Source organism: Diorhabda sublineata, chromosome 3 (assembly GCF_026230105.1).
Source record: "Diorhabda sublineata isolate icDioSubl1.1 chromosome 3, icDioSubl1.1, whole genome shotgun sequence".
In the NCBI taxonomy this organism is placed as follows: Eukaryota; Metazoa; Arthropoda; class Insecta; order Coleoptera; family Chrysomelidae; genus Diorhabda; species Diorhabda sublineata.
In genome coordinates, this window is record NC_079476.1 from 12087939 (window position 1) to 12099914 (window position 11976).

Consider the following 11976-nt stretch of genomic DNA (forward strand, 5'->3'; position numbering starts at 1 on the left):
AAGATTGATGAACAAGAAAGAGATAATTAAGTGAATGAGAATGATAGAAAATTGAATGATAATTCAGAGAGTGAAGTGTTGAATGAGCAAAATGAGTCCAGTGGCAAAATTCCGGATAATAGACCTAAAAGAGAAGAAAAAAACCTGCTTGGCATAATGACTACATAGTAGATGCATATTTTTCCAATGTTTCAATCCCAAACACATATAATGAAGCTATAGAGTCGAATGAAAAAATCTTCTGGCAAAAAGCTATGGAAAAGGAAATAAATTGTCTAAATGAAAACCAAACATGGGACTTGATAGATATACATGAAGTACCTGAAGATAAAAATATTATAAAACTGAAGTGGATTTACAAAGTGAAGTTTAAAGCTAGATTAGTTGCTCTGGGTTATCAGCAACCAAAAAGCTTAGAAGAAGAAATATACTCGCCTGTTGCTAAAATGCCCACACTAAAAACCTTGCTGTCAGAGCATGTAACAGAGGTTGGTACATTCATCAAATGGACGTACAAACAGCCTTCTTGAATGGGAAAATAAATTCTGAAATATATTTACACCAACCTGAAGGATTTCAGTGCAACGAAAACATGGTTTGTAAATTGAATAAAGCCCTATATGGACTACGAGAAAGCTCAAGAGCATGGTATGACTGCTTTCATGAATATATGATTTCTTTAAATTTTAAAAATTCTAAGTATGACAGTTGTCTATATTTTAATATGAATGAAAACCTTGTGTATATTATTTTGTATGTTGATGACTTAATTCTATGTAGCGAAAATGTTGAAAAACTGAATGAGATAAAACTAAATTTGAACAAAAAATTCAAAATGAAAGATTTTGGACAGATCAAAAATTATCTTGGGATGGATATCGACTACAACAGACAGGAAAAGCGTATGAGTATAAGTCAGACTAAATATATTGAAATTACAGCAGAAAAATACAACGCATGTGAAAGCAAAAATTTTAAAACGCCAATCGAAATCAATTTAAAGTTAAGCCCAGCTGATACATGTGCAGAAAATATACAGTATAGAAATTTGATAGGTGCCCTGTTATATATTAGTCAGGGCACTCGTCCTGATATCGCCTACGCAGTCAATTACCTGAGTGGTTTTCAGAATAGTTACTCGAGCACTCACTATAAATATGCCATAAGAATTTTGAAATACTTGTATTATACCAAAAATTTGAAACTTAATTTTGATTCATCAAACAGTATACCTATTGATTGCTATGTTGACGCTGATTGGGCAAGTGACATTGTTGACCGAAAATCACGAAGCGGTATTTTTATCAGAGTTTTAGGTAATCCAGTTTTGTGGATATCACGAAAACAAAAGGTAGTTACTAGGTCGTCTTGCCACGCAGAGTACATCGCTTTAACTGAAGCTACAGATGAAGTGCTTTTCTTGTTAGGCATCGTTAAAGATTTGCAAATTAAAGTAAATCATCCTATTGAAATATTTGAAGACAATTCATCAGCTAAGCATATGGCCAATAATGGGAATTTTTCAAAAAACACTAAGCACATAGATGTTGGTTATCACTATGTACATGATTATGTTAAAAAGGGAACAATAAAGGTAACAAAAACTTCATCTGAAGATCAATTGGCAGACATTTTAACCAAAGCGCTAAGTGTCATAAGATTTGAAAAATTAAGACAACTGTTAAGTATATGTTAAATAGTATTAAGTATATATGGTATGTTATGAGTGTTGCTTCCATAAGTAAGGAGGTGTGTTGATTCTCAGATACTTATTGAAGCAACTCTATTCATCATTGTCTATGTTCTCTGTCCTGTGCGCGAGAAAAACAAACTAACAATACGTGACAGCTAGGAGGGTGAACGAGATGAACGAAGCAAGCAAAAAGAATGTCAGACGTCAGAAGTTATGGCCAGAGCACTTTTTAGACAAATGATAGTCTTTGAACATTTTCTTATATAGAAGTTAATAAATATAAAAACTATCCACTATACAATTTCTTATTAAGAACCTTTTATTTCGGGAAGAAAAAATGGACACTCAAATCATTTGTCAAGGAAATCATACTTCTTAGGAATAGATAGATACAATTAGATGATATATTTTTGTTATAACATTGTAAAAAACATGTTTTTCATGAAAAATTATGAGAGTAGAAACAGTTTTAAAAACAAATTATCAAAGTTGTGAGTATCCAATTTTTTGAATCAACTGAAAGGAAATTTCTAAGAAATTCAATTAAAACCCCAGAATGGTTCCATCGCCTTCTAATTATCATCACTTGATACCCTTAACAATCTCATACAGTGTACCAAGTTTGATATTTTTTAACTAAAAGGTTGTGAAGAAATCATTTTTTTTTCCAAATTTAGTGCCTTACTTTGAGGTAAGTTACCTTCGATCATCATATTTTGCTCTGTATCGGTTCTTATGCTAGAGATATTTTCAATACTCATGTATTCATCATCGTGGACTGAAATTATGGCCTAAGTACAAAATTTGCTTGTACTGTCTAGTATTTCCGGTTGCGTGATATGAATTATAATACTATAATCAATAGAGATATCTAGCATTTTATTGTATTCTAATAATTGCGTGTACAAATCGATTCATGTTTAACAATTAAAAAATATTTTATTTTAACATTCAATATTTTCATGAATAAATTGAATAATAATTATAATAATTCTAAATCATAACGCAATACTCTGGTTAGTAAGTTATAGGCTTAACAACAATAACATTGTAAATATAATTATCAATAAATTTGAAAGAACTATGATAGAAGATACATTTTTATTGAAAAATATTTACAAAGTTGGTAGTATTATTGGCTTATATCCTTCTAAAACTGGCAATATATTCATACAATCAATAATAATCATATGTTTGAATTTATTCCCTGGAACTTCAGTTTTTGATTTTATTCTACAAGATATAAGCACTTTCACATCATATCATAGAATACTATCACATTTTTGAATGATTTCACACAAGCTTACACTCTTTCATGTATATTATTGTGTTTTTATCATTAATTCTGAACATTAAAAATTTTTTTCAAACATTTTTCAAGTTTAAGCAGAAATATGGGGAGATGTTACGTTTCTCTATATACTTTTATATTAAAAAGACTTTTTTGGGTTTTATTTATGTTTGGGGGACTGGGAAATTTCATTTCCCTTTTCGGAGTATTTTCCTCATTTGTACTGCTAAGTTGGATGATTATGTATATTATAAAGGTGATATATACTGCTTCTGTGATAGAAACATTAACACTTGTCAAACATAAACTTATTTATTGCCTTTTCATCTATATATTCAAACATTTTAGCAAGTATATTGTCTCTTCCTAGTGCTTCTCATCTTCTTATTCCATCTTCCATCAATTGCTCTTTCTTTAGCTTCTTGATATCTCTATTATTATCTTTTTCTATCTCTCTTCTTTGATTTTCACTTTCATAAGCTCCTTGAAATATTTGCTCTATCTCTCTATTTCTTTAGTTTTCTGCGTGATTATATTTTCTTCACCGTCTTTTATATACTATTATATTAATTTTCTTTTTCTTGCAATCAGTTCAAAAATTTTTACAATCTCTAATAATATCAAAAATCACCAGAAATCTTAATTAATTATTCTCCAGACGATGAATACATAAGTATTCGAAAGCTTGGAAAATATATTGAAGTTAGTCCACTTTGGTGTTTTCTTGCCCCGTTCCCAACAAAACTCATACATTGAACGAAACAATAGATATCAAACTTGCTCACTTATCTGGAACTGTTTCTATGAAATTATTTGTTTCTTGCTGCGAAGGACTTTGTCTTTTTTCAAGAATGCCTCTAGTTTCAGGTTTAGTTTTAGATACTTGGGAATATCAACATTATGTACAATAGATAAAGTAGTTCTCAACATTGAGTACTATGTCCACAAAGTCGGACTTTGCATTTTTAATGAAAATTCATTCATATAGGTCAGAAGTACATTCTCAGAAAACGAACTTTTTATTTGTTTCCTTTGTCTCCATTTGATAAATTGATCATAAGCACATTGATACCTTACTCTAGATTTCGCAGTCAAAAATTTGAGAGAAGTGTTTTTAGCATCTTCTATTATTTCTGGAGGCCTACTTCTAAAATCACTAGAATCCATTTTTGGCCAGCACAATACTCACAATTTTAAAAAATAACTGCTTGGGTGTTTGACAATTAATACTATAGCCTACTTTATATAATTGTGCATCCTACCGTAGATGAAGCGATGTCAAGAAGTGACCGAAGAAATTGGGAAAAAGCAATGGAACGAGAGTACGAATCATTAATGAAAAATGAGGCATGGATTTTAGTAGACCGTCCATCAAACAAAAATGTTGTGCAAAATAAGTGGGTGTTTTGTTTAAAAAGGAATTCAAATAATGAAATACGATATAAAGCACGGCTAGTTGCAAAGGGTTTCACACAAACCTTTGGTATAGATTATTTTGAAACTTTTTCACCTGTAGTTAGATACTCTACAATAAGAATATTGTTTGCTTTATCTGTAGAATTAAGTTTAGATATTGACCACTTAGACGTAGAAACTGCATTTTTAAACGGAAACTTGGATGAAGAAATTTACATGGTGCAACCTGAGGGGTTTCTTCTAAAAAATAATAAAAATAAAGTATGTTTATTAAAAAAGGCTATATATGGGTTAAAACAATCCTCCAGAATTTGGAATATTAAAGTAAAAAATGTCTTAAAAGACTTAGGTTTTCAGCAATCAAGTTTTGAACCATGTAAGTATATTTTTCCAAAACAAGGACAAATTTATAATTCTAGTGGCCCTTTATGTTGTTTTTAATTTGTTCAAATTCCTGTTTTTAAAACCAACCTCAAACAGGAATTGTCAAAACAATTTAAAATTAAAGACTTGGGGCCAATCAAATATTTTTTAGGTTTAAATATTGATTTTGACAAACAAAACAATATGATTAAAGTTAATCAGAGGGACTATATTTTAGAATTATTAGAGCGTTTCAAGTTAGGTGATGCTAAAACGGTTTTGACTCCTATTGAAGTCTGTTTAAAATTGAAGCCAACCACTAATGAAAAACCGAATGTACCGTATCAGAATTTAATTGGTTCATTAATGTACTTGGCAGTCCATACAAGACCAGATATATCATTTAGTATTAGTTATTTGAGTTAATTTAATTCAAGTTTCAGTATTGAGCACTGGAAACATGCAAAACGGGTATTAAAATACTTAAAAGGGACCTTGAACAAAAGCCTAATTTTTTGTAAATCAGACAAAAATTTGTATGGTTATGTAGATGCAGATTTCTCAAATGATATAAATGACAGGAAATCATATTCAGGATTCGTTCTAAAAATGAGTAATGCTCCAATCTCTTGGGAATCCAAGAAACAATCTTGTGTTGCACTTTCTAGTACTGAGTCCGAGTATATCGCCATTACTGAAGCATGTAAAGAAGCCATATTTGTTAGTGGTTTTTTAAATGAGTTTTGTGAGACTAAGCCCGTAATTCTTTTCAATGACAGCCAAAGTGCACAAAAATTGTTAAAAAACCCTGTTTACCATAACAGAACTAAACATATAGACACTAAGTACCATTTTGTAAGGGAAGTAATTGAAAAAAATTTGGTTGAAATTAAATACATGCCTACTGAAAAAATGGTAGCAGATCTTTTAACAAAAGTGCTGCATAATCCCAAGCATATTTTTTGTACTAAAAATATTGGTCTAAGTTAATTGCTGGTTTAAGGGGTAGTGTTGTAAAAAATTACTGAACGTAACCCAGCAATTAAGTTGGCAAGGATGATTATTATGTCAAAAAAAAAATGGTTACTTCCAGATTCAAGTCATTTTGTGTAGTTTTACTTCTAATATAATAAAAGTATAGAAGAACCTGTTTAAATTTCTTTTATTTATATTATAGAAGAAACGAATATTACAACACTTTAAGTTTCTATAATTTCTGTTTTCAGATTCCGTAATTCTTTTTGTAATCATTAATATGTGCGCTCGATATTTCTTGATTTAGGGATAGTATTCTGGAATTATTTCCGAATTATTTAATAGATGATTCTAGTAATGTAATTTGATGTGTGTGTAATGTTTTGATACTATTTTGATTATTAGATAAGGCTTTAATAGCTTCGTCATATCGGATTGCATCTTCTTGATCTAAATTTTTATTGCTGAGCCAATTCCGTCAAAAAGACATCGCTTCGCATGTTTTCCCCAATTGTTCTATTTCTAAAGTAATTTTATTTTCTATTATTTGAATTATGTGATAGGAGTTATCAAAGTATTCTGTGAAGTTGAATATGCTAGGATGATTTGAAAAAGCTTCGTATAGATTATCATATTGGTCCCTTAAATATAAAAGTGGTCGGTTATATTTGTAATGTCATAAACATGTATGAAAGTCTGTTTGTGTATATGTGCTGTACCTAGTCGTAAGGGTAGGAGACCAGGATTATTGTTTAGGTTGTGGAATTTGGATGCATCTAATTCCTTCGGCGGTCCAAAAGAGGAAACTGAAATGGAAGGTGTTTTTAGTTCATTTATGTGAACAATGTCATTATGTGCTTTAAGTTTATTATGTTTAAGTAATATTCCAGAAATTTCAACACGATTTCTGTCAAGTATTTGAGTAATTTCGAAAGACTCTAGGAAAGGTTTATCTTTTTATTTCGTTTCTTGGGATTATGCTTGTATACAATTTGACCAATTATAAATTCACTATTCGAGTCACCATTAGATCACCGTTTTTGTAGAATTTTTTTTTGTTTTATTTTAATTTTTCTTTATAAACATGATGTAATTTTGTTCGAGGATTATCTACATAGTTATTATAGAAAGTTTAGAGTATGAATATTTCGTATGGGTTTCTAGAATCTGTATGACCAAAGTCATTTTGTCAGTTTGGCAAAATTTGGTATGAAACGGCGGTAATATCCAAGAAGTCCAAGGAAACTTTGATTTCGGTTTGAGTTTTGGGAATCGGGAAGGTTTTTATTACATAAATTTTCTCGGGATTAGGTTTTACACCTCGGGGGTAATTATATGACCCAAGTATACTATAGATTTTGGAAGGACTTCGGATTTGTCGAGTTGTATCTTTGAGTTTAATTTTCTCAGTCTGTCAAATACTTGTTTAACTCTCTGTATGTGCTCTTGAAGAGAAGTACTGTAAATTAGGATATCTTCAAGGTAAATAATACAGATTTCGTCAGTAAGTTCTCGTAATACATTGTCCATTACGCTTTGAAATGTGGATGGGGCATTCTTGTCCAAAAGGCATTCTCTTGAATTGAAAGTGACCTTGTGAAGAGCTAAAGGTAGTTTTGGGTACGTCTTCGGAGTCAACTTCGATTTGGTGGAAGCCACTAGCTAAATCCAAGAATGTAAAATAGTTAGCTCTTCCCTGTCTGTCCATGATCTCGCTTATTCTTGGGATTGGATAAAGGTTTTGAATTGATTTTTCATTTAGTTTGGGTAAGATTACCCTGGTAATAGATATTACCAGTCTGCATTTTTTCTTGCCGGAAGCATCTGATCGTTTTGGTACGAACCAAACAGGTGCAGAAAACGGTGAAATAGATTCTTCTTTAATATCTTCTTTCAACATTTCTCCCATTTGTCTTTTCACTTCTCTCGATGAATTTCCGGGAACCGATAAGATTTAGTGTATATTGAACTATCGTCGATTAACATAATGTTATACAAAAGAATATCTCCGACTCTGGAACTTTCCTCACTGCGTTGGCGCCATGGACGGCAAGCATGTAATGCTCCAAGCTCCAATACATACAGGAAGTGATTACTTTAACTACAAAGGATTCTTCAGTATAGTCCTGCTAGCTTTGGTCGATGCTAATTATTGCTTCTCCTACGTGTCTGTTGGATGTCAAGGACGATTGTCGGTCGGTGGAGTGTTTGCAAACAGTGCGTTGAACGAGTTCTTGGAAAGCAATACAATCAATCTACCTAACGCCACCCCTTTACCGGGAAGAACCCTACCCGTCCCATACGTTATCGTCGCAGATGACGCATTTCCATTAAAACCAACCATTATGAAAACATATCCTGGGCTGCATGAGAAAGGTAGTGAAAACGGGGGAATTTAACTATCGACACTGTCGGTGTAGAAGAGTGGTGGAAAATGCGTTCGGAATTATATCAGTCGTGTTCAGGGTACTAAGAAAACCTTTGTTGCTCGAACCTGATCGTGCACAAAAGGTTGTGTTGGCTTGTATCCATCTACACAACTTCCTGAGACGAAGCAAGTCGTCAAACGGAACACGGGCACGTTTGATCAAGAGGACCCTTCAACAGGACAACTAATTCCTGGACAGTGGCGAATTGTTGGTTTGCCATCAGAAAATCTACTTAGATTAAAGAAAATACCGAAAAAATCATCTGACATCGCAAAACTAGTAAGGAATGAATTTTGTGCGTATCTTAACAGCCCTGAGGGTTCAGTGCCTTGGCAAAAGACGTACTAAAAGGCCATGGGGCATATGTCACTCACTACCATAAGTGAAAATCAACACGTTAACGTTAATTATAATACATTTTTATGAAACAATTCTTATAGTTTTTACATCTATTTAACAATATTACAATGCATATAGTCAAAATGTACAGAAAAGTGTGTCTTGTTGTATAAAAAGTAGCTTTGAATTATATATATAAGATAATTATTTGTGTTATTTTACTAACCTCGTTTCTCTCCAAGCCCACTTCGCTCATTGGTCTGGGCACGGTCTTGTCCCTCAAAAACAATAGATGTTCGTAACCAAACCACTTTACTTTTGCGTTGGTTCCAGACCCACTTTTTTGTTTTTTGCTCTCTCGTTGAAATTGTCCTATCACTTTTGTCATCTTGTTCTTAACTTCAACTTTCGTCATGCGTAGAGCTTGGCCAATTTCTGTCCAAGCATAGTTTTTTAAGTTTCTGTCTTTGAAGTTAGCATGCTTGGGTCCCACAACACTGGGCGCTCTCGATACAGATCTATCAAATTACTCACTTGCTCCTGATTCCATTCACTTTCCATCATTAAAATAAATAAAAATACTTCACGTCAACAAAACAGCAAAACACACAAACTAACCTCTCTGTCTTCACGTGTTTCGTCTGCTGCTGTAATTTGTTGAGGGGCCACTGGCGCGCTCTGTGTAGCAGGATGCCGGGCGAGGGGGTTGCGGGGAAGAGAGGAACCTGTTGTTAACAAAAGTTAACGCGCTAAAAGAGGCAATTAACTTTTGTTATTAACATTTGTTTAAAACATAACACATTTCCTTTGATCTTTACCGACTCTGGATGGATAACATAAATCTTGTTAATAACATGGAATTTTCTGTTGAAAACACGAGTTATTAACTTTTGTTAAGAGAAATTTTTTGGCGATTCAGCTAAGTTAATAACTGTTAAAAACTCGTGTTATTAACTCCGGTGTAAACGCGGCTTAAGAATGTTCTGTTTCCTGTGTATAATAATTGTTTATATCAGCATTGTCGATATTTTCATAATAGTTTGGATTTTCCGAATAAAATTGATCATGAGAATCAGAATTATCTACAGCTTGATTAAAAAGTTCTGCAGATGTGAATTTGAGTCTCGAATGGGATTTAAGTCAGTATTTCCTGAAGAGATGTCCATTGTTTCTGGTTTGAAACCTTAGGAATTATTTGGATGATTATATTGTGGATTGTTAGGACGAATATTTTGAGTTGATTAAAATTGTGTGGTGGTTGTGAGGGACGGATTTGTAGGAGAATGTTTTGTATACCTCGGTGGGTATGATGCTGGAGAACGAGTTATTAAATTAGGTGGAAATAATGGACGGGGTGGTTGAAATGATTGTACATTGTTATGATTTGTGGAGTAATAATTAAGATTTTGCTTTCTACTAGGTGTAACTCATAAACTAGATTTGAATAACACATTTGAATTCAAATTACTTAATCTTAGAGTAGAGTACAAGAAGTTTTCTTCTTCTACAACTAAGCTCATTGCCTTTTCTAGACTGTTAGGTGATCGTAAACGTATGTTAGTTTGTATAGGTAAAGGTAAGCCACGAACAAAAGTTTTTAAAGCTAAATTATCGTAGTTCCTAAGATGTAATTGTTTTTCGCTTAAGTCTAAATGTAAAGTGTTTAATTTAGAGATAATGAGGCTCCTAGAATCTTTGTATCGCATACCAAAATTATAAGGGGTTTTATTCTTAAATGGTTTTAGGTTAATAAGATCTTGAACCAAACAGTCAATGTCTCGTTGATCTCCAAAACTTAAATTTAAAGCTTGTTTGATTTCATCCCATGATTTTAATTCTGTGCGCGAACCAATTAATATTTGAGCTCTACTTGTTAATTTTCCTATAATAGCTCTAAGTAAAAATGTCTTCAACGCATTATCTGAATTACTTGCAAACGCAGAAATAAAACTTTCACAATTACCTATGAATATATTAAATGTATGAGGGTTTCCATCAAAATTTGGAATTAAATCAAAATATAATTTAAGTAGCTGCTAGTTTGTACCTGTGTGGTATCTATATTTTCTATTTCCACTGGAACTATTTTCAAAATTATTATCTTCGCTTGGTCGAAAACTTAAAATGCTTTCAAATATATATATACTTTCAAATTATATATGTTTTCTACTTCAAATTCGCTCATCAAAATATACTAACGATTGTTATATATATTTAGATAACCACTGAATTATTAAATGTAGAAAAAGGAAATAATGAGCACTTACGTTACAACTAAAGCTATCATATTCTAGAGTTTCTAAAGGTTGGAACGATGTTAGTTCTTAGCACAGGAAAATCGTGGTCCTCCTTTTCTAGCTTTTCTGAAGTTCTTCACTGGTGTCGTCCACTGGAACCGCCGGAATCGCTCGATTTCCACTCGAACTATCTGCAGTTCTTAGATATGCACTCGAATTCACAGTTTCCGAACACAAAATCGAATATTCCGGTTAATCGCTAAAACGAAAAATTTCCCGTGCGATACGTTAAATTTCCGAAATATCCTATTGACTGCTCCAATTACGTTACTGAACTTCGAGAAGGCATTTTTAAAAACGAATTACACGTTGAGAAACGTTTATTGAATACATTGACAAAACAGAATCTAATTCTATTACAAGTTTACAATATTTATATGTTTTACAAAGTGCCTCGTGCCTATGCAATAAAGCTCAATAAGCAATGTTCATTAACGTAAATCACAGAACAAATCTAGTTTTTCACACAATACGTTTGTAGAGTTTTGAAATAATCCAAATCAACAAAAAAACTATTAGAGCTATGTTAGATTATGATAACGAAAATAAATTTGCAAAGTGCAAAGTTTTTGTATTTCAAATGATTATGAATTTTTTATAAATCGATGTAACTGATTTGCTGGGCTAACAAAAATGTCTCTGATTACTACAAAAATCTCAAATTGAACGTATGGGCAGGATTTTAAGATTTTTATCTTATCTAATAGTTTGAAAGTAAGGTGCTTTAGAAAACACGAGTATGCTCGCTTCCAACATGTATAATTGAAAATGATGATAGGCACTCAGGAGACGATTTCATTTTCCAACCATATGACGCAACTCTCCGTGCGCTGTTCTATTTCGGCGTATACGGAGCGTCCCCAAGGTGGCGGATAGGGGAACGGTCGGTGGATCTGCTAAACAGTCCTCCAGGCTAGGTCCGATGGACCCACTGAACATAAGTAGGTCAGATTGGGGGTTGAGCATAGGGCTAACGACCCTATCTTGTAAAAACACACTGTTACGAAACCCTAACACAATGGATATGGATGCCTACAGAATATATATATAGCTGCTCTCCAAGAAACAAAGTGGCTATGATGAGGGTAGACACTACGCAGGTGTAGTTTTTGCTGTCAAAAAATCTATTTTAGAATCTGTGATAGCGTATAAAGCAGTTAGTGAAAGAATATG

General features: G+C 32.7%; 1 protein-coding gene across 1 annotated transcript; it reads right to left on the reverse strand.

The window, feature by feature from the left end:
• Nucleotides 1-9933: 9933 nt before the first annotated feature.
• Nucleotides 9934-11769, reverse strand: LOC130441659 (uncharacterized). The gene is made up of 2 exons (XM_056775440.1): nt 11655-11769; nt 9934-10469 (listed from the first exon to the last, which is right to left on the reverse strand). The coding sequence occupies exons 1-2, from the start codon at nt 11767-11769 to the stop codon at nt 9934-9936; spliced, it is 651 nt and encodes a 216-aa protein (XP_056631418.1).
• Nucleotides 11770-11976: the final 207 nt, after the last annotated feature.